Source organism: Peromyscus maniculatus, chromosome 6 (genome assembly GCF_049852395.1).
Source record: "Peromyscus maniculatus bairdii isolate BWxNUB_F1_BW_parent chromosome 6, HU_Pman_BW_mat_3.1, whole genome shotgun sequence".
NCBI lineage: Eukaryota > Metazoa > Chordata > Mammalia > Rodentia > Cricetidae > Peromyscus > Peromyscus maniculatus.
The window spans coordinates 38,585,839-38,610,860 of NC_134857.1; the positions used below are offsets into that span (position 1 = coordinate 38,585,839).

The following is a 25,022-nucleotide window of genomic DNA, read 5'->3' on the forward strand; positions in this document are numbered from 1 at the left end:
GAAGTCAGTGAGACTTCATTTGGTCTGGACAGTCACAAGTGGCCTGACTTCAAATACACTAATCCTTCTTGCTATCAGCTTAAACTTCTGAATTTCTCTAGTGAACTTCTTATTCCAGTTACTGTAATTTCAACTTCAGAATTTCTAGTTGTTCTTTAATATATAAAGTTTTATTTCTGATTCTCTCAACACCTCAACATAACATGTTGTGACATTATCTTCATACTTTCAATTCTTCAGAAGACATTCTTTTCAATTATGTGCACATACCCATAATTGCTTATTTAAAACATGCATCCAAAAAGCAAACATGTTTTTGTGAGTCACATCTTCTCTCAACTATTTTCCCCGTCTGTATTGACAACATATTTCTGTTCTTTGCTGGTCTCAGAGTTTTTAATTAGAAAAATATACATTTTAAATAGCATGGGTTGGATTTTCCAGTTCTCCCCCTCACTCCTTCATATTTCCATGCCTCAAACAAGTACTTTGAGGTATTTCTTTCTGTTGGAGGTGTACTGGAAGTCAAAATAGAAAGGTACTGGGCATTTAATCAAACTGATCAAATTGTAGTTCTGCCTCCACAAGTTAACTAGTTTTCCTTGTTACCTCAGACAAAATTAGCTACCCTCTAAAATCTGCAGACTATACCTAGTCTCCCATCTGTTGCGAGGATTAAGAAACCTGTCAGGTCATCACTTGTATGGTCCTCACGTTGCATCCACCTATATAGCCGTCTCTATCAACTGGTTCTTTAATCATCTCAATGTTTCTCACCAGACAGCCAGAGGTGATCTCTGAAACATCACATTTCTTCCAACCCTGTATTGAACCTGCTATCAAATCCTAGCGAGCTGGCCTTCAAAGTATTCCCCCATATTACTTTCCTCTTTATCTCTACAACGCTACCATCATTCTCACCATCTCAAGTCAGAGTCAATAATCTAGTCTCCTGCATGCCCCTTGAACATATTATCCACTGTAGCTAAAATATTCCTTAAAAATTATTCTTTGTACAGCTAGCAGTATAATAACCCCACCTCTTCAGCATCAAAATTCTAATTCTCATAACGTGAAAATATTTGGTCTTATATAACAACATTAAATTTAAGGGTCTTGAAAGGGAAGATTACCTTGGGTTACTCAAGTGAGGTAACTCTAATGAGTCATTTGAATAGAAAATCTCTCCTAATTCTGTTCAGAGGAAAGTGAGACAACTAAAGAATGTTTTGATAATGCACCAATTACTGGTCCATGGAGGAAGAAGGCTTTAAGCCAAGGAATACAAATGCCTCTGAAAGGCAAAAAGGGGAGGAAAACTGGACACTCCAGAAAACAAACAAGGAAACGATGTACCAATTTTAGCCCAATAAAACTCATGATATACTTTTAACCAAAGGTCTAAAAGATAATAAATCCAGATTGATTTAAGTTCCTAAATATTTGTGAACATTTTATGACAAAAGTAGAAACCAATAAGGTATTATCTTTAGTTTAAAACCAGTTCCCTAATGTGGCTTTTTGTAGGTACTACATGAACTGGTTCCTGTCTAACTACTGAAGCAAGTCGGACAGCTTCTTTTTCCCTTGATTACTATATTAAATCACCAGATAACACAAAATTTTACTGGACATTTGGCCTACCTCCCATCCTGCCTCTAATCACCGTCTCCATTCTTTTCCAAAATAACCAAACATGCCTAGTTCTTGGCATAAATATCACTTCTGTGAGGCATACCCGACGCCCAAAGCAAATTATGTTTCTTCTCTTAAGCTTCTCAAACTTAAAACTTTATTCCTTAGAATATACCATGATTTGCAATAATACATTTCAGTATATGATTTCTAAAAGTGTTTACCTCATATCCTAGACCATTTTTCTTCAGACAGATACTTTCTGTCCACTTTACATATGCTTATAACACAGTAAGTAGGACATCACTGATTTATTAAAAATAGATATAATGAAGGAAATTACAATATTCATTGAATTATGATGCAAATAAAAAGTGTAATAGAAGCTTTGATTAACTAAAAACAGGCAATTACATTAAACAAGTTGAGAAATTATCATGAAAAACAGACACAATTTCAAATTTACATAACTGAAATATATAACATTTTCAGCATTAGTACTCAGAGTTGCAGAATGATACCAATACATTAGAGTATCTACAAATAATGACACATTTATAATATGGGCTATTAATCTTTAAAACTTATTGTTTGAAAAATGAGGGATTTTATAATCTGAAAGAGTAAATTTTATTATGCAAATGTAACAACTTTATAAATATAATTTACTTATAATATTTATAACTATACAATAAACAAACGTAACAAAATCCTTGAATTTAAGCTATTTTTGTTTTCCTAAAACAGTACTAAAGAGGAATTACTACAGCAAGGTAAGGAAGTTTTTTTGTGCTACAGAAAGCATACATACTCACCCTTCCAAATTCTGGTTTGAGAAGTTACAATTTTGATTCTATATAAATTTACTTGGGTATCAGTAAATGTTAAATATTATTTGTTTATTTGTTTTGTCTTACTTTTCCTTTTTAGTCATCTGTTTGCTTTTTCCACATTAGGTTACATGTTCTTTTAATTTACATATGAGGTTTTTATCCATTGATGATAACCTTCTTTTGTGTGTGTGTAGCAAGTGGGTGCATGTTTGTGTAGGTACACGTGTGTGAAGAGATGCCCCTATATGAGTGTGAGAGCATGACTGGAAGCCAGAGGTCAACCTCAGATGTCATTCATCAGGAGCCTTCCAACTGGTTTGTTGAGATATGGTCTCTTTAGCCTGGAGCATATTGATTTGGCTAGCTATTTGGATAGTATGTTCAATGACCTGCCTGCCTCTGCCTTTCTAACTCTGGGATTACAAGCCTGCCACCACACCCAATTTATTTTTAACATAGGTTCTGGAGACTGAACTGAAATTGCCTGTGTGGCAACCATTTTACAGACTAAGCTATTTCCCCAGATGAGGCTATTAACAATCACAGAAACATATAATACTTCCTATCTGTACTTACATAAAATTTTGCCAATATCTTTCAGATAAGATATTTAAGACATTTTTTAACTTTCAAATATAAAACAAAACTTCGAGCCTGCTTATAAAGAAATTGAAAACATTTTCTACATGTATATATTTAATGTGTGTGTGTGTGTGTGTGTGTGTGTGTGTGTGCGCGCGCGCGCGCCACTGCCTGTGTGTGGGTGTGGAGATCAAAGGACAACTTGCAGAAACAAATTCTCTCCTTCTACCATGTAGACACCAGAGACGAGGTCCTCAGGATTTATGGCAAGGCAAATTTCTTCACCTGGTGAGGTATCTCATCAGCCCATGAACAACCTTTTGACACTGAGACATTATGTTGTTGTCTACAAAGTACAAGGCCCAAAACCATATAAGTTCTAAGAAAACACACACACACACACACACACACACACACACACACACACACACACACACACACACACACACGCCTCATAATGTTTTAAATAAATTTAAAATTTTGTTCCTGCCGTCTCGCGACCATTGCCAGCAGTCTTTTGAGGGGGTATCTTTGTGGATCTCCGTGGGCCTCCCTAGCTCTCTGCTTCCTCCCCTTCTCACCTTCTCATGTGGTCTTCATTTACCATGGTCTCCTATTCCTTGTTCTCCCTCTCTTTTCTTGATCCAGCTAGGATCTCCCACTCTTTCCCTCGACTGTCGCCCTTCATTGTTCCCACTCATGACCAGGCTATTCATGTAGATCTTGTCCATTTCTCCGTGTCTTTTTTGGGGTCCCGTTTTCCAGGTAGCCTCACTGGTGATGTGAGTAGCAGTCTAGTCATCCTTGTTCCACATCTAGCATCTTCCTATGAGTGAGTACATACCATATTTGTCTTTCTGAGTCTGGGTTACCTCACTCAGGATGATTTTTTCTAGATCCATCCATTTGCCTGCAAACCGTGTGATGTCGTTGTTTTTCTCTGCTGAGTAGTATTCCATTGTGTATATGTGCCACAATTTATTTATCCATTCTTCAGTTGAAGGGCATCTAGGTTGTTTCCAGGTTTGGGCTATTACAAACAATGCTGATATGAACATAGCTGAGCAAGTGCTCTGACCTACTCTGGTGATGGAATGGCCAGACACCCAAATAGTGATGCCATAAACCCCATCCAAGGACTGAGGAATCTGAAGGCAGACATCCACGGCTGGGCCCCTGGTGGAGCACTGGGAGTCTAATTAGTGAGTATGAAGAGGATTTATATGAGCGAGAATTGTTGAAGCCAAGGTTGGATAAAACACCGGGATAAATAACCAAATGAATGGAAGCACAGGATCTATGAACCAAAGGCTGAGGGGCCCCCAACTGGATCAGGCCACCTGAACGGGTGAGACAGTCATTTGGCTTGATCTGTTTGGGAGGCAGCTGTGCATTGGTGCCAGGTCCTGGGCTCGTTGCATGAGTTGGCTGTTTGAATCCTGGGACTTATGCAGGGACACTTGGCTCGGTCTGGGAGGGGGGAATGGACCTGCCTGGACTGAGTCTACCAGGTCAACCCCGGTCCTCGGGGGAGACCTTGATCTGGAGGAGGTGGGAATGGGGGGTGGGCTGGGGGGAGGGGTGGGCGAGAGGGGGAGAACAGGGGATTCTGTGGCTATTATGTTGAACTGAATGGTGTTGTAAAATAATAATAATAATAATAATAATAAAAAAAAGATAAAAAAAAAAAAAAAAAACCAGAAAAAAAAAAAAAAAAAAATTTAAAATTTTGTATTGGGCCACATTCATAGCTGTCCTTAGCTACATGTGATCCCCAGCCCATGGATTAGACACACCCAAGAGAACAATGTTTTTAATTATACAAATATTTACTCTGAGTCTTCTTTCCTGTCAGAACACAGTCAAACAATGAAGTCCTGTGACAAATCTGAGTGCTGTGAGAACACTCCAAGAAAACAAGACAAGAGTCCTATGACCTCAGTTTCTTCCAAACATTGGAATTGTCCTTGGCATGTGTTTTTGTTCTATCTCCAGGTGTAGCAGATAGGAGTGAGTTTACTTCAGCTGTTGTTATTCATGTGCCTCTATGGAAAAAACATGTTTTTGCCATGTGTGGCTTGTCCATGTGGTCGAACAACTTAATCATATGATTCTTCTTAACCCTCAGAGTATAAATTGTCTGATGGCCTGAATAAAGTTGGCTACTGCATGAAACTTTAGTCTGCCTCAATTTTAGACCTGCTCTCCCAGGTTCATGTCAACAACTAGAATAGTAAACACATTATATTCACAGTTTCACTGTTATTATTAAACTTTAATACAAAATAATTTATGTGGTATAATGAAAGAGATGAGAAAGAATATAGTTTCCTGGCTATATGGCAAGATTCTATCTCAAAAGAAAACACAAAACAAAGAAAACTAGTTTTCTTCTAAACTACACATTCCTAGGACAAGCAATACTTCTTCCATTTGATAGTAAACTAATAGTTAAAATATATAGAATGCTTGTGTACTAACACGCAGAATTATTTAGTTTACTCAGACTTTTAATACATGTGTCTTAACAGTTCATTCTTTCATTTGTTTCCTGTCTTAAGTATTTTCTCTGACCATAAATTATAGGAAAATTAATATGAAATATTTGTTACATTTTATCTAAACTTACTAGCTTTATTAGTAATGTTAACATATAGCTTTATCATCTTACAGGACAAGTTACCAAGTAAGATTCTTGTTTGGGCAGGGTTATTAATTATAATTCCAGGATAAGGCCAATACTCACCTTTACAAAATATTACTTAATTTTCTCACTAGCTTACTAATTTGCTGAAGAACTACTTCCTGCACTCACTTTTACATGCAAGACATTGGAGATGCCTTGCATCTCTAAAGAAAGACAATTTTGATTTGACACAGCACTACAGTCTGAACTGGAGCAATTAGGCAAGAAAAATAGAACAAAAGCATACAAACTGGAAAAGGAAAAAGTTATTTCTGAAGATGGTATGTTTTTCTACATAAAAAATTCTATAAGATTACACACACACACACACACACACACACACACACACACACACACACACACAACTGCCAGTAACAAAAAATGAAGTCAGCAAAGTTATGGGATAGAAAAATCAACATGAGACACGAAAATCAGCATTGTTTCTAAGAATATACTATCTGGAAAAAGTAACTGGAGAGCAATCTTATTTAGCCATGAAAATAAACTAATGGACACATAAGTGAAAGGTGGTGAAGAATTTATACAAGGAAAATGATAAAAAATTTGAAGACAACACAAAGATATTTTATGTTCATATATTAGATTAATGTTGCTAAAATGTTGATACACAATTCAAGCCAATGTATAAATCCAGTATAATTCACATCAAAATACCAATGTTTCTTATCAGAAATAAAAAAAATAGATTGTAAGAAACTAGAAAATACTGCTGATAGCTAATGCCATCTTGAACAAAAAGAATAAAGACAGTGGTACCATGCTACCACTTTAGAACATACTTCAAAGCTATGTTCCTGATGGAATGGTATCATCACAATGATAAAGCATGACATCACAAGTACAGAAAAAGAAACTGCACACTGTTGCTGGGAATGAGAATTAGTCTAGACACTGTAGAAAATAGTATAGTGGTACTTCTAAACAAAAATATATAAAGATAGGACCACCAGAGTCACTTGTAATTACAGACCTGGTCCTATGTACAAAGCAAAGGAAAACAATCATTCAAAAGATCTACAACGCTCTTCACAATGTTCAAGATGTGGAATAAATACAGGAGTACATAGAAAAAATGAGGTACATATACACGATGGAATATGATTCAGCTACAAAACATCCATAAAATCCACTACTTGTGACAAACTACACAAACTCAAGGCATTATATAAAATGAATTTAAGAAAGCACATGCAGAAGAATGAATACCACATGTTCTCAGTCTTACATGCAATTTAGGAAAATACAATTCACTGACCTAGAGAATGGAATTATTACTAGAGACTGAGAAGATGTTAGTCAAAGGGTACACAGTTATAGAACTGTATAGATATACTTTACAACATGGTAACAACAGTTAATAGTGAGATACTGCTGTCATAAAATTTATGGAAATGTTTTAAATATCCAATCAGCTTTAATGTTTATCAAAAAAGTACGATCCATATATCAAGTGAGTGGCATGTTAAAAAGTTTGATGTAATCATTCCACATTGGATATAAATCTTAAAACATCACACTTTACATCACAAAATAAAAGTCAAATAAGTGAAACAGTCATTATTATCTTCTGGAAGTACACTTTCTAATAAACCATAAGCAGAAGAAAGAAAGTAAGCAGGTACTATGTTCAAGAGGATGGCAGTAGGGAATGGGCTGCTGTAGTTATATTTGTAACTTCCCTTTAGTACATCACAGCCAAAGAAAACGATTGAACCAAAGAACAATAATAGTAAAAGTAATACAAATATGGCTTTTAAAAACTATTTATGTATCTATTGTTTCATGAGTGTGTGTTCTTGAGTAAAATATATGGTGCAAGACATGTATGTAGGCACCTGCAGAGCAGAAAAAAAATTATCAGATCCCCTAGAACTGGAGTTATAGGGAGTTGAGAGCTGCATAATGCAGGTGCTGGGAACCAAACCTAGGTCCTGAGAACAGAACTCAGATCTTCTGAAAGAACAATTAGTACTCTTAATTGCTAACCTTCCTATCCAGCTCTACTAACAAAAACATTTTGTACAAAGAATGGGAATGTAAAAATTTAAAACTTACAACATGACAATGTTTTTTAAATCAGTTAACATATCTAAACCAAGTTAAACTAACAATAATACAGCGCCTTAACATGTTTTGTTTTAGTTCAAAAAGAAATGTCACAGAAGTATGTTACTGGAATGACAACTCAGAGTCGGGAATGCCCATTTTATTTATTTATTTATTTATTTATTTATTTATTTATTTATTTATTTATTTATTTATTTATTGTATTAAAAATTTTTCTATTCATTTTACATACCAACCACAGATCCCAGTCTCCCTCCCTCCTCCCACACCCAGGCTTCGCCCCCCCCCCCACCCCTTCCAACCTCCTGAAAGGCAAGACCTCCCATGGGGAGTCAGCAGAACTTGGTACATTCAGCTGAGGCAGGTCCAAGCCCCTCCCTGTACACCAAGGCTGCTCAAGGTGTCTCATCATAGGTACTGGACTCCAAAAAGCCTGCTCATGCACCATAGATGGAGGAGATGCCCATTTTAAACTTATTTCCAAAATGAAACTAGAAATACATCCTAGGTGCAAGTGGTAGAGCACGAAACTTGGTATCTATTACATCTTGAGTTTAATCCTCAGCAATACAAATCAATCAAAATATGCTAGCATTAGCCAATTTCTGTTGCAAAATATTTAACTATGCAAAGATATGTTGCATTTGTTTAACTATGTAAAGATGTGTTGCATTTGTTTAATTATGTAAAGGTAATTTGCTGTTTTACCTTGCCTGCCTCAAGTGCCTGATTGGTCTAATAAAAAGCTGAATGGCCAATAACAAATGAGGAAGTAATAGGTGGAACTTGTGGGCAGTGAGAGTAATGAGAGTAAGTAGGAAGAGGAACTGAGGCTTGGGAGAAGAAAACGAGATGCCAGGAAGACACCACTGGCCAGCCAGCCAGAAAAAGGGGGGAGCAGGAAAGTAGGACATAAAGAATGAAAGAAAGGTTAAAAAGTCCCAAGGCACAACATAGATGAATAGAAACAGGTTAAATTAAGTTAAAAGAGCTAGTGGGGCGAGCCAAAGCTAAGGCCCAGTATTCACAACTAGTAAGTCTTTGGGTCTTCATTTAGGAGCTGGTTGGTGGTCTAAAGAAAATTCCAACTACAAATTTCAGTACTCCATCTTCAATACTAATACTAACAACACAAATGGTATTCCAATAAAAGAAAAAGACTATAGATTCATGACTTCTCTTTGACTGTATCTTCCATTACAGAAGATACAAATTAAAACATTCTATCAAAGCCATAAGACAGATATTTAACTTCTAGTGGATGAGTAATCCACTTACTAGCAATCATCAAGATACTTCATTTGAAATTCTTTTTAGATTGTAAGACATATCAGAGAAATTGTGTGTCTCTCAGATTCTAGCACACACACACACATGGTTTGTGTGTGTGTGTGTGTGTGTGTGTGTGTGTGTATGTATTTTTTTTTCAGGTTTGTACACACACACACTCCACACATCTATCCAAGTTTGGCTGTCCTGGAACTCAATATTTAAGAAGATCAAGCTGGCTTTGAATTTACAGAGATCCATCTGCTTCTCCCTCCTAAGTGCTGGGATTAAAGGTGTGCAGCCACATGCCTTACATTCTAGCTTTCATGTTGCTCTTTGATTCTAGCTATGTGTAAAAACATTGCCATCGTCCACTTGGAAACACACAGTTTATGAAAATGTTTTAGAACTTCACCAAAAAGCCAGTTCTAGTCCTCTAAAAGTAAAACCACACTGGTTCCCTGTCCTGTCCTGCGAGCAATCGCTCGCAGCTCTGGTTTCACCAATAGGAGTTTTTCCCTAAATAACCCCAGCAATATAGCACACAATAGCAGTTAAGATCATTTTCCATCTTGTCAGGAATAAAGACTGGTAAGTTTACAACATTAACCTGAAAATATGAATTTTTTAAAATTATCATTACAAAGTTTTCCAGATAAGCTAAATTGTGGCAAGAGTGAGAATTTCTTGATGAGCAGACTCCTTAAATCTTGGCAATTACACTAGAAGATTTTCAGTCACTCAGGAATACATTTCTTCACAAAATGAACCACACACAAGGTTTATGTTACTAATTTGCACAAAGAAATTTTCATTTCACCACACTGTTAAAAAGTCTATGCTAGCATTAGCTATTTCTGTTGCAAAATATTTGTTTAACTATGCAAAGATATGTTGTATTTGTTTAACTATGTAAAGATGTGTTGCATTTGTTTAATTACGTACAGATAATTACACCCTCAAAAATAAGAGAACTCATCCAGGTGTAATAAAAAATACTTTGCTAGTATGACTTGTTCTAAAGCTGCCCGAGGACATCATTAGTTAGGTATGGAATACATCAAATTATGGTTTCATCTGGGCTCAGTGTTCCTCTCAGACTCATTCCAACTGTCAGCAGAAATCACTGCCTTCTCATGTTAGACCTCAGTTTCCCATTTTTTTTTTTTTTTTTTTTTTGCTGGGGTTTAGCTGAGCAGTGTTATTAGCTCCTATAAGCTGCTGTCTGTCAGGGGCTTGCTCACAATTCACAATATGACTCTGAATTCCTCTTTTGCAACCTAGCTCATCACTCTTAGATATGAACATGACTAACAGTGTAACTAATTACAGGAAGAAAACCAATCATGTTCAATATGCCATGAGTTGTGCAAGGTGGGCACATAGGAAAATCTTGGGACCAATGGAGGGAGAGCTCTGCCTTGTAAAACTCTTGTTCTGCAGCAACCAACCTTTCGTTAATAGGACCCAGAAACATCATCATTTCAGCTGCTGTATTTTTCATCTATAACATTTTTGCGATTTTTCCTTATGTGGGCTCATTCTCTGTTTACTGTGTTCACTTTTTCCATTACCTGAAACACATCTTAAATAATTAAATACTTCTCATGGGCTTTAATGTCTTCATTTGGACCATTTACTACTGCTTACAAATCTATTTCTGTTCAATGATTGTTTTCTGCTTATGCTTACATTTTCTAGTCTCTTAACAGGCTTAGTAATGTATTATTGGATGTTTAACATTTAATTCTATGTGTTTTTTTACATGCAAGACTTTTTTTGCATTCCTTTAAAGAGTACAAAGACTATGTTCTGACTAGATGTCAAATAATCCATAGACCCCATAGGCCAGTTTGTCCATAGTTACATTCAATCTTTTTTTTTTCCTGGTTAATCAGCAGATTGCTACATTTTAGCCTAACTTAACTACGTTACTGGGGTATGACTGTTAACATCTAGTGTACTCCAGCATAGTGATTATTAATATAATACATTAGTTACCCTTCACTTGAAGATGTTAACTTAAGGAATATAATGGAATGCAAGAACAAAAGCTCTAACTGGTTCTTGGTAGTCATGTTATAGAAATACAATATACCTTCTTTATAAATAATTACACTATGAATATTTGTTTTTAAAAAAACTCATGAAACAGGAATACCAAATGAGCCATTAGACAATGTCAGTATTACCTTTGTAAAATGAGTGGGTAAAACTCTGCTCAGGCATTAGCTTGGCAAGGAGTCCATGATTCAAACTTGGATGAGGGATAGATGGTATGACCACAACTGTGGAGAAAATCATGGAGCCATATTTGAGGAAGAATATGACAGTAATATAGTTCACACCAAAGACTTATGACATTTCTATATTACTGCAACAGGCACACAATAATAAAGAACACATCTCTAAGGGAGGGAAAAGGGGTTTTAAGAGAAAGGAAGTAGGCAATACTCACTGAGTAGAGTACTTTTAGCAACATACATAAAAACATGCACACAGACCAGAAAACTACACCTAGAAGGTTCACTATAATAGTGCTCATTTTATACATATATGATACATAAAATATCTTCATACTTTAAAAGGACATCAATCTGAATGGCAAACTGATGCTTAATTGGCAGAATAAATTTAAAATAATAGTGTTATAATGGAATAGTATGACCTGCAATGAGAAAAATCCTGTGGCTAAAATGTGATGATCCATTGTCTCTACAACAGCAGTAAAAAGCAAAGGAGGCTGTCACACTTAACAAGATGCAGTGGTTTAACTACAAATCTCTATCAAAACATTCATTTATAGAGCATATGTGTTGACTTAGTAAAGAATCCCACCCATAAATTAACCAGTAGCATACCTACGGAATGCTTCATTTTAGACTAATTGAACTGCACTACTGTGTAGTTAATATCTAGTGTATGCCAGCATAGTAAATATTAATACATTACATTAGGTACCTTTAATTTGAAGATGTTAATCCAATAAGTATAATGGAATGCAAGAAAAAAGCTATGCATGGTTTACAAGAAACACTCATTGAGTTATCAATATTACAGCGCAAACAACAGAAAAATAATCTTGATGTAAACACTTAGTAGGAAATACAAATTATTAGTTGCCACAAAGCATTTTTATAGTTTTCAATATAGTAGGCAAGGCCAATTGTTGGATCATGGCCCAAGAATGGATTTGAGTGAGGAGAATTCTGAGTATTTGTGAGAGCATGACAAGAAAACCAAGAGTCTTGTGACCTCAGTTTCTTCAAAACACAGAATTGTTCTTGGAATGTGTTTTTGTGCTCCTCCTAAGTGTAGCAGATAAGAGTGAGTTTACTTCAGATTACTCATTATTGCTTGCTGCTGTTATTCAACCAAATGTTTAAAGTATCATTTATATGCCTTGATGGAAAAACATGATTTTGCCATGTGCAGCTTGTCCTTATTATTGTATATAGCTTAAACTCATGAGAACTATACTCATGTGACCTTTTCTTAACCCTTAGAGTATAAATTGTCTGAAGCTATGATCAAGTTGGCTATTGCATGAGACTTCAGTCTGCCTTATTCATCGGCAAGCTCCATTCTCCCAGATACCACTGGCTCTAGAGTGATGATAGCCATTAATGCAACAGCTTATGCAGTGTAAGTATTGTGCAAATGAGGCCAATATAACCCAAGGTGGCTCACTCTTGTCCCTGATGTTACTTCTCCATAACTCTTTTAGTTAAACTACTTTGTATAAACATTTTCCAACTTGCACAAAATTCCAAATGTTTGTTTGCATATTATATAATTGATGTAATATTTAGATGTTGAATTAAGTGTTCACTTAGTAGCAAAAAGAGAAGGAGGGGAGAGAGCAAAGAAGGGAAGGAGAAAATTTTTGAATTAGGCTGTAAAGATTAGTGTTTTACCTTTTATTATTTAACGTTTAGTAACTATATGGGGACCTCCTATGCTTATAAAAGTTTCACAAGAAATGTGTTGAGAAGCATGAGTCCCAAGTATATTAAAAAAAATAGCATAACCAAATGATTTCTATTCATTAATGGGAAATAGTAACCCAAAGCTGCACTGACAAATGTGAATGATAGCAAATATGTACAGATATATCCAGTATATTTGTGCCGATCTACAAATACTGTATCAGCATCTCTACCAATTCTGTAAATGTCTGAAGTGTTACGAGTAAGTACAGTTCAAACATGAATGCAAAAGTGTTAGAGAGTACGAAAGAGATAAATACTAGTGAAATGCCAAATAACGGAAAGCAAACACTAAGTACCTGTACTTGTTGGAGAATTGATTTCTTGTCTGATGTTTCTACCTGGTTGGCTCCCAGTTCTCGCAGTCTCTCTCTGGGGTTCTAATATGTCCCGATACTTAGATACCATCAGAACAGAGATGAAGTAAACAACAGCCAGAGCTAAGAACTGTGCCTGCTTGCTATCATCCTGTGTAAAATAAAAAGGCAGTTTGACACTCAAAATTTTTAAGATATAAATTCACAAAACGTAAGAAACTATTCTTCTGTTATTAGACCTTAAACTTTTCTTTAAAAGTTGCTGGGGGTAGGGGGAGGGTTGGGGATTTATGGTAGAACGGCAAGCGCCAGGCTCTGGGTTCGGTCCTCAGCTCAAAATAAATAAATAAATAAATAAATAAATAAATAAATAAATAAATAAATAAATAAATAAATAAAATAAAAGTTGCTGGGGGGAGGGCTAGGGAGATAGCCCAGTAGTTAAAACCATTTGCTCCTCTTAGAGAGGACCAGAGTTCAGTGCCTACCACCTACTTCAGGTGGTTAATAACAATCTAAAACTCCATCTTCTAATCAACTGGCATGCTCTTCTGGCTTCTTTGGTGCCAGAACAAACAAACAAACAAACAAACAAATAAATAAATGAGTAAATGAATGAATGAATAAAATAAACCTTTGGAGCCAGCCCAGATGGTTTAGTGGGCAAAGACACCTGCATTTGATCCTAGGCACCCACATGGTAGAAGACTCTATAACATTGTCCTCTGACCTTTGCCCATGCACTGTGGCAAGTGAGAACGTGTGAGGATGTTGTGCACAATACATACACACACACACGCTAAATATGAATTCAAAAAAAATTAAGAGTTGATAACTAAATTACTTACTAAGTACCATGTTAAAGATACACACAAAATGCCTAAAATGTTTCATCTGAGTCATAGGTTGAAATAATTTCAAAAGTTAATACAGTAAGATTGATTTCAATGCGCTACATAATATCATCCTCTCTTATCATTTTTATCTGTATGATTCCTTATAAAACATGTGGATGAAAAAATTAATGTACTGAGTTTTTTAAAAAAATCAGGATTTAAGCATTATAAATAAGAAAAGTTAATAGAGAAAAATCAAAACTAGAAAATATACTACTACCTGAGCAAGAGGCTATGTGGATTAAAAATGGCAGATGTATATAAACAACAACAATCATAAAATAAGAATTTCATGCAATTCCACTGTAAAACAGAATGTTATGTGGTAACATAAGTGATGAACAATTAAAGTAACAATCAAGTTTTTCTAGGAGAAGTATCATGAAGGATAAGCTAGAAGACTTCTCAATACATCCTTGTTAGGCCATATCTTGTAAACCTTTTTTGGGGGAGCGAGGTTTTCGAGACAGGGTTTCTCTGTGTAGTTTTGGTGCCTGTCCTGGATGCTCTGTAGACCAGGCTGGCCTCAAACTCACAGAGATCAGCCTAGCTCTGCCTCCCGAGTGCTGGGATTAAAGGTATGCACCACGCCCGCCCCAACCACATCTTGTAAACTTTTGATCAGCTAAATAAGATTGGTATTTCCAAATCAAAATATAGTAAGCAGCAACTGGTCAGCAGGACAGAAATAAGAAAAAGAAAAACTCGTACAATTCTAGCTACTTCATTAATGATCAGCCTCTATATTTACTAGACCATTTAAGCAAAATTCTAATATGATTCAGAACTTATGTACATTTGTCAGAAAGAAAACAAATGACAAATAATTACTGATGATTTGCTATGCTGAAACAGACTAAGTATAGTAATGGAGAAATGATAAAAAATGTTACAACTCTGAAGTATTGTAATTTAATCTTTCACATGCTATGAGTGACAAAAAGCTTTCTAGGGATATAAATTTTCATGAAATGTTTGAAGTGCAGACTATTATTTTCATGAAGATGGACTAGTACCAACAGAAGGGACAAAAATCACACATTCAAGCAGTTATTACAAAGGAAAGTGAAGTACAATTCAACTAACAAAAGACTCCATCCAAGAATGAATTCACACTCAGCCCAAGCTGTAATAGACGCTATTCCCACAATTCTTCTGTTTCTACCACAGGAAATTCTGCTCTCCACAATTGGAGAACATTCAATAAATCCATACAGAATCAATGAATACAAGCTATGCTATAAGCACCACTATGAACTGTAGTGGTAGCTGAATTAAAACATTTCCTTCCTACATTTCTAAACACAATAAAAGCAATTTATAGCAAGCCAATAGCAAACATCAAATTAAATGGAGAGAAACTCAAAGCGATACCACTAAATTCAGGAACAAGACAAGGCTGTCCACTCTCCCCATGTTTATTCAATATAGTACTAGAAGTTCTAGCTAGAGCAATAAGACAACAAAAGGAGATCAAAGGGATACAAATTGGCAAGGAAGAAGTCAAACTCTCACTATTTGCAGATGATATGATAGTATACATAAGTGACCCCAAAAACTCTACCGGGGAACTCCTACAGCTGATAAACTCCTTCAGTAAAGTGGCAGGATACAAGATCAACTCAAAAAAAATCAGTAGCCCTCCTATACACAAATGATAAAAGGGCTGAGAAAGAAGTCAGAGAAACATCACCCTTTACAATAGCCACAAATAATATAAAATACCTTGGGATAACACTAACTAAACAAGTGAAGGACCTTTTTGATAAGAACTTTAAATCTCTAAAGAAAGAAATTGAAGAAGATATCAGAAAATGGAAGGATCTCCCATGCTCACGGATAGGTAGAATTAACATAGTAAAAATGGCAATCTTACCAAAAGCAATCTACAGATTCAGTGCAATCCCCATCAAAATCCCAACACAATTCTTCACAGACTTGGAAAGAAAAATACTCAACTTCATATGGAAAAACAAAAGACCCAGGATAGCTGAAAGAATCCTATACAATAAATCAACCTTTGGAGGCATCACCATCCCTGACCTCAAAGTCTACTATAGAGCTATAGTAATAAAAACAGCTTGGTACTGGTATAAAAACTGACATACAGACCAATGGAATCGAATTGAAGACCCCGACATTAATCCATGCACATATGAACACCTGGTTTTTGACAAAGAAGCCAAAACTATACAATGGAAAAAAGAAAGTATCTGCAACAAATGGTGCTGGCATAACTGGATGTCAATATGTAAAAGATTACAAATAGATCCATATCTGTCACCATGCACAAAACTCAAGTCCAAGTGGATCAAAGACCTAAACATAAATCCAGTTACACTAAACTTAATAGAAGAGAAAGTAGGAAGTACTCTTGAATGCATTGGCACAGGAGACCATTTCCTAAATAAAACACCAACAGCACAGACCCTGAGCACAACAATTAATAAATGGGACCTCTCGAAACTGAGAAGCTTTTGCAGGGCAAAAGACACAGTCAATAAGACAAAAAGACAGCCAACAGAATGAAAAAGATCTTCACCAACCCCACATCTGACAGAGGACTGATCTCCACAGTATATAAAGAACTCAAGAAACTAGACATCAAAATACTGAACACTTCAATTAAAAAAATGGGCTAAAGAGCTAAACAGAGAATTCACAAAACAAGAACTACAAATGGCTGAAGGACATTAAAAGAAATGCTCAACATTCTTAATCATCAGAGAAATGCAAATCAAAACGACTCTGAGATACCACCTTACACCTGTCAGAATGGCTACAATCAAAAACACCAATGACAGTCAATGTTGGAGAGGATGTGGAGCAAAGGGAACACTCCTCCACTGTTGGTGGGAATGTAAACTTGTACAACCACTGTGGAAATCAGTATGGTGGTTTCTCAGAAAATTAGGAATCGAACTACCTCAAGACCCAGCCATCCCACTCTTGGGCATATACCCAAGGAATGCTGATTCATACCATAAAGATACATGCTCAGCTATGTTCATAGCAACACTATTTGTAATAGCCAGAACCTGGAAACAACCTAGATGCCCATCAACGGAAGAATGGATGGAAAAAATGTGGTACATATACACAATGGAGTACTACTCAGCAGAGAAAAACAATGAAAGCATGAAATTTGCAGGCAAATGGATGGAACTAGAAAAAATCATCCTGAGTGAGGTAACCCAAACCCAGAAAGACAGTCATGGTATGTACTCACTCATAAGTGGATTCTAGATATAAAATAAAGAACAATCAGACCACAACCCATAGAACCATGGAGGCTATATATATAGCATGGAGGTCCCTAGGACGACTGTGGCTTATAATAAATTTCAATTTTACTCAATTATTGAAAAAAAATAGCCAAATGAATGGAAACACATGAACTATGAACCAAAGGCTGAGGGGCCCCCAGCTGGATCAGGCCCTCTGAATAGGTGAGACAGTTGATTGGCTTGATCTGTTTGGGAGGCAACTAGGCAGTGGGACCGAGTCCTGTGCTCATTGCATGAGTTGGCTGTTTGAAACCTGGAGCTTATGCAGAGACACTTGGCTCAGTCTAGGAGGAAGGGACTGGAACTGCCTGGACTGAGTCTACCAGGTCGATCTCAGTTCTCGGGGGAGGATTTGCCCTGGAGGAGGTGGGAATGGGGGGTGGGCTGGGGATAAGGGGAGGGGGTGGGAGCAGGGAGAATAGGGGAACCCGTGGCTGATATGTAGAACTGAATGGTATTGTAAAATAAAATAAAAAAAAATTTCCTTCCTAACTGGCATGAAAAGAGCTGCCTTTTGCATTTTAAAAGCAGGAGTTTAAGCCAATTGCCCTTATTTCCAGTTCTGTCTTTGGAAATAAAGTGTCATATACACAGGAGCTAAACACCTCAAGAATGACTAAATTTTACATAAATCAACTGATGTTTAGAGGTATTTTATTATTATAAAGACATAAGCTCTGTTTTTCCTGTCTGTGTATTCCTGGGTTGTTTTTTCCCCACAATTTGAATAAATAATGTAACTGTTTACCCCTATAACTGCTTAAGATTTTAATGCACATACTGACTGGTATGATGCAAAGCTCTCCAGTACTTTTTGAAGGATTAAATTTCGCTAAATTTTATATCATTTGAGATACAGGTGATCTAATAAAATCCAGTCTCTAATGAGGACAGCAAAAACAAAATGAATTCGCTCATAATTTCAATCTATTTGAGAAATTTCAAATAAAGGCTTTCTTGAAAATTTTTCAGAAAATTTGTAAAAATATATAAAAATTTTCAGAAATCTTAAAAAAATTCTTAGTGTGTGATATGCATGTAGGAGTCAGAGAACAGCTCTCCTGCATGTAAGTCTGTTCCCTCCTGCCACCGTGTGGGACCTGGGGACTAAACTCAGGCCATCAGGCCTGCAAGCAAGCACCTCCACCAGCTGCTGAGTCATCTAACTGATCTGATTGTTTATAAGCAACGTTTTCATCTTAGCACACAGCAAATACTTGTCCTGCTATACAGGTAATATATACTTTCTTCACTGCTCCCCACACCTTCAGAAGTCCTTAAAAAGCACTATAATCCCAATCTCTAAATCTAAATGTGATGTACACATATACTGTCTACTATACTAAAAACTTTATGTGCTTGAAAAGCAAAACAGCTGAGAAATTTTTGAGAAGCACAAAAGCTCCTGCCCTAAAATTGCTGTCAAATATTCAATTATTTGTCCTCTGAAAACACACACACACACACACACACACACACACACACACACACACACACACACAGAGGTAATGTACATATGAATATTTCCTAAAACCTAATCTGAGGTCTGATACATTTCAGAAATTAAATAAACTAAACGTCACTGTTGTTTTATAAAAACTTTGAAACCAACAACCAACTAACATACTAACATTTGTAAAAACTAAGGACCCAGGTTATTCCACGTGAGAGATGCATTTGTAATCTAGAAATATGGTGAGAAAAAGGTAACACTCTGATTCTACACATGTGTGCTGTCAATCTCATGCAGACCTGCCTGATGCCTATCACCTAAATACACTGTTGCATAACTACAAGTACAGGAGCTGGGTTGTGAGATATTGGAAAGTTTTTCTTTTCCCTAATATAGTAGTGAAGAACTATACAAAAGGTTTATACAGCAAAGATTACATAAAAGAACCTGATTTCTCCATTCTTGAAATGCTAAGCATTATCATTTCAGTTTTTAGTTCATTTAACACTGAAAATATATCCTTTTAATTTTCATTCTGTTATCCACGGATGATACTTCTAATCATGTTGTTGATTTATATTACATATTTTGTATTTATTGCTTAAGTCTGTTATGTTTTCCTAGTTATCTATTTTGCTGTAATTTTCCATTAATTATAAGAATTAATATTTTTCTATCATATATTTACAGCATGAAACACCATACCGCATGGCTTAGACTTATCACAACCACATTGTAAACAACAAAGCACTCCACTTAACTGATTGTTACATATACATTTCAAACATACACTTTTTAAACATTCCTTCAAGAATTAACTATAATTAAAATAACAGGATCTAATCTGGCTGGTTATAATGCCCATATTTAAAACTGCTATTATTGCTTAATCTGTTGTGAAACACTGTACTTTTACACAATTCATAAAAAGGTCTATCTTATTTTTAGTTGCCTTGAGTAAGTAGTCATGGAGTAGAGAGTTCCATTAAACCTTCCTTAAGCTATTTCTTTCTTTGAATGTTATTAAGCCTTCTTTCTAATTCAGATTCCTACAGATACTATCATTTGTGAAAGTAGGGGCCAGTGAGAGGGTTCAATGGGTAAAAGTTTTTACTGCTCAGCCTGGAAATCTGAGTCCAATCCCTGGAACCCTCAGAAAGGTAAAGGGTAAGAATGGGCTCCACAAAGTTGTTCTAGGACCTCCACATGTACTCTGTGGTATTAACAACTCCCTTTACATGCATTATGAGCACATACATACACAATAATACTTAATACTTTTTAAATGAAAGAAAATATCTTCTCATACCCAAAGGCAACTTTAATACCTGATGAGGTAACTTTTTATGTCTAATAAAAGAAATGTTAAAAATAACAAAATATTCATTATGTGGAAATGGAGTAAAAAATATAAAAGGCAGGACCAGAGGACCTAAGATAAAGTCAAACTTAGTGTTTCAAGGCTATCTCTAATCTTGGAATATGACATAAATCTCAAAACTTATCATTTGTGTAAGCAATAGTATATGTACATGTATGTGTCTCCTTACCTGTGAGTGTGAATGTGGAGACCAGAGATTGATGCTGACTGCCTTCCATCACTCTACTTTTTGAGACAGTTTCTCACTGAATCTGAGAAACTTCATCTGCGTCTTCAACATTGGAGTTACAGATGTGCAGCACCATACCTAGATCTACAAGGGCACTGGGTATCTGAATTCAGGTCCTCATGCTTTGCATCAGGCACTTTACCCAGTCAGCCATTTCCCAGCCAGCCCTGTATACATACATATCATTTTTCAAAGTAAACTATCAATAAGCTCTTGGGAAAACTAAGGTTCAACTATTTTACCATTAGAAGTATGAAATATATCCAGACAACAGGACAATTGGTAGTGACAGCCAAAACTTTGTGAATTTTACACTGCTTAACACAAATGACCATGCAAGTTGGTTTTACTGTTGTTGTTGTTGTTACTGTTTGATTTTTGTTTGTTTTTGCAAGGGAGCCAAGCAGATACATTACTTACCACATCTCGAAAGACAACAGCACGAAGGCGATTGATATCAACGTCCTGAAGAAGTCTATCGGGATCCTTGATAGGAGAAAGGTTACCTGGAACATTTTCTAAGGGAGTCTTGAAAACAAAAGAGAATTATTAAGAAATACCATATTCTAGAAAATTATTGAGAAGCATCATTACAGTATTTTTTACATTAGGCTGATCTTCCCACATCGTTTCCTGCACCCCTGAATTAGAAATGAACAAAACTGGTATGGGGCTCATTTTCTGTTCTCCTCTGCTTGCCATGCTTTCTCTCCTCCGTGTTCTTATCTGCTATCAACATAGGTGCCTCTATGAGCTCATAAATGTAGGTGAGGTTGTGTAGGAAAAAAAAAATACCTTGCCTTTCAGAAAAACTGAGTGCAAGTCTCTGCTATCTGGCTTAATGTGTTACTAAAATTCCCAGTTAATAAATGTCTTTAATTCTCTTAATTTATCCATCATGCGTATATATGTATGAGATAAAAATATTGCTATGTAACATTATGAAATTACAAATGTAGTCACTTCATGACCATTTTTAAAAGGTAAGCTCTAAAATTTAGTCCTAGTTCACTATAGTTGACAGACACTAGAGAACATACCAATGAAATGATTTTCTGTAGTTGAATAAACAAAACTCTTAAGGATTTTAGATAATATATCCATAACATAAATTAGAAAGTGCCCCGAGTTACTCTGGCTCACTCTAGTGCTTTTTCAATTACTCAATGTGCTAAGAATGCTTTGGACTAATCTGACAATGTATATATATAAAATGCAAATGCAAGTTTTGCACATAACAGCTATGCACTTGCTGTCCAACTCCTCCTTCCCCACAGATACCACTGTGGTGTTCACCCCTAACGGAGGCCATGAAGCTCTGGTGGAACATGGTATAGGAAAAAGTTCAGTATCTAAGGCAGATAGTTACATGGTTTCCATTAAAATCAAGGTTATCCACTCTATGTAAAATTGTAACTACTCCAAAATTCAACTAGATTACCTATATGATAGCCTAATAGTTTTTGCATTGGATAATTAGAAAAACTTGCATATAGGATATGGACTAGATAAATCTATAGTACATGTAGAAAAACTAGAAATATTTTAATATATGAACCATTTTACAAAGATTCCCTTATTCCCAGTTGACCTTGGAAAAGTTATGTGAGGACAAGTTTAAATTGCTGCTCCTGTGTTTACACAATATGAAAATGAGGCTCCATGGAGATACAGCACTCATGCAAGTGTGTCCAGATTTGTACCAGAGAGCCCTTCTGCTAGATTAAAAATCAACTATGGTATACTGCCTAAAGTGCCATGTATGAAATGCATGCATAAAAACAACATCACTTGTTTTTATTCTCTGTACGGATATACTTTGCTAACAGGTCATATATTTTTCTAATATTCCAGTATCAACACTTACCTACTTTTCATTGCCCAACCTCTAGCCAGAGACACACTCACTAACTCAACTAAACAACACAGATTTCTGTCTCACTCGGTATGCTGTCTATATAACATAAGAAGAACCACACTTAGTTTGAAGATTCTGTTTATTTGGTAAGAAAAGTACAGGCTCCCTAGTTGTTGGTTCAGACTCTGTGAGTTTCTATGAACCACGTTAGTTGTTTCTGTGGGTTTTCTCGTGATGTCCCTCCCACAATTGTAGGATGGCTCCTACAATCCTTCTTCCCTCTATTTAGCAGGATTCCTTGAATTAGGCTTAATGTTTGGCTGTGGGTCTCTACTTCTGTTTCCTTCAGTTAGGGGATGAAGGCTCTCTGATGACAGTTGGGGTAGTCACCAATCTAGGACCAACCTAAGCCTGCTACATATATGTGACAGTTGTGTAGCTTGTTCTATTTGTGGGACTAGCACTGGGAGCAGGGGCTGTCCCTAATGCTTTGGCTGGCTCTTGGGAACCTATTCCTCATATTGGATTGCCTTGCCCAGTCTTAATACAAAGGAAGGTGCTTAATCTTACTGCAACTTGATATGCCACACTTTGTGGATACCCATGGGAGGCCTGCCCCTTTCTGAACAGAAACAGTGGAGTAGATTGGGAGCCGGAAGTGAATGGGAAGAGAGGAGGGAGGAGAAACCGTGGTCAAGACGTAAAATAATTAAGAAAGAAAGAGAGAGAGGGAGGGAGGGAGGGAGGTAAGGAGGGAGGGAGGGAGGGAGGGAGGGAGGGAGGGAGGGAGGGAGGGAGGGAGGGAGGGAGGGAGGAACGAACGAACGAAGAAAAGTATAGGCACAGTCAAGACCAAAGCCTCTCCCAAGCAGTGAATTAGTTACACTCTTCTAAGTGTTAAGAGAAGCGAGGCACCAGTAACACCTGAATATTCACCTCACCCCAGGAACCTCGATGTGCTTTAATATATTATTTTTGCATTTTATTAAACAAACATCATAAAAGTTAGGATTCTCATTCACTTTAAAATCCTGAATAACTGAGACATGGAAGACAAGGAAATTTGTCTCAAGATTCTCTAAGCTAAGTGGCAGAAGCCAGAACACACCTCAGAAACATTTCTTTGCAACCTACAGTACCACAAATGCACTGACGGCACAGAGATGTACAAGATATGGTCACCACCCTCTAGTAACCAGCCCTTTAATATGTCTATGTAGTGAATATGAGCCAGACTGCTGACACATTAATACTTCCCAAGCAATGCAGATCACTATGGAGTCTTCTCAGCATTAAAATAATATGTGGGTCATAGTTCTTTGACAGCAGTGAACAAGAAAAGAGGCTGCAACACTTAATAACTAATAGACTTTATGCATGTGCAAGTGGCCTAGCAGAAATTATAGCAATACAGAGGCATGGAACTTAGAAAACCAATTAAGTTTCTTCAATTGTTGAACAAAAAATTACTGTGTCAATGCTGAACATTTAATTACAAGTGCAGTGAGTGATAAAGAGACATGCTGGTTTTACTGAAACCATCAGAGGACTGGTGCACAGTAATGGTGTCAAAAAACTTTGACCTGAGAAAGCAGCATCTAAGATGGCCTACATGAATGTATTTAAGAAGAGTAAAATATATGGAAATGTACTTCAAGATAAAGAAATTATATAGAACTTTAAGAAGTCAAAATCTTTAGATGAGTTAAATGAGGTCTACTATATGTATGAAAGGTCACAACTGAGATGTGGAAGTAAGTGCAGAGCAGTCATATAAACCTTCAAAGCCATGAGGCTGCACATGATGTCATGGGTCAAACACAAGAAGAAAACTCATTTGTATGAGTATTGCTAATATATTTCAAACTACTATATACCATTCATTCATTTCATGGGTAGTCAATAACTAGTTTTTTACCCAAAGCTAATCCATTTAAAAATGTGCTTTGCTCATAGGCTGACCTTTGAAAATAGATGTAACTATTTAAAACAGAAATCTCCATTGCTATGTGCCAATGCAATTCTTAAGAACCCTATCAGTAGAAATTACTAGTACCTTCTTCAATAACATACAAGAGAAAATCTAAGAGGTTAGCTAACCTTGCAGATACACCAAGAAGCACAGAAGCCAGCACCTGGTCATCAAACCTATGTCAATTTATAGATCTTGTTGCATTGTTCTCACAAAGGAAAAGGGACTGCATATTACAGAGGAAATGGTGTATTACCTTGGATGCTGCTGTGGCAGTCACACTTTGGGGAGCTTCCTGAGGTTTACTGCTTCCATGGGAAGATTTGTTTCCCCTGTCTCTCTGTCTCTGTCGACATTCTAAACAGTTTCTCACTGCTACACAGCAAACTAAGAAACCAGAAAGATATTAACATAAATTGTTGACATTGGCTATATAGAAAAATGTTTTAAATTTATTTATTTTTTTGTATTTCCTTTTCTGCCATATATTATTATTTTTAAAATTAGATAAATTTAAATTGTGAAATATAATAATTAAGGTACAATA

The 25,022-nt window shown here is 36.3% G+C and overlaps 1 protein-coding gene across 9 annotated transcripts in view; it reads right to left on the minus strand.

Annotated features, from left to right (window-relative positions):
- The window catches only part of Nbea (neurobeachin), a 545,747-nt gene that overhangs the window by 348,795 nt on the left and 171,930 nt on the right, over window positions 1-25,022 (minus strand). For all 9 annotated transcript variants that reach the window (XM_076574103.1, XM_076574106.1, XM_076574104.1 and 6 more), the window contains 4 exons: window positions 24,732-24,862; window positions 21,066-21,173; window positions 13,382-13,550; window positions 11,286-11,381 (listed from right to left, as the gene is read on the minus strand). In XM_076574103.1, coding sequence (XP_076430218.1) covers window positions 11,286-11,381; window positions 13,382-13,550; window positions 21,066-21,173; window positions 24,732-24,862 — 504 coding nt within the window. The remainder of the gene's footprint in view (window positions 1-11,285; window positions 11,382-13,381; window positions 13,551-21,065; window positions 21,174-24,731; window positions 24,863-25,022) is intronic.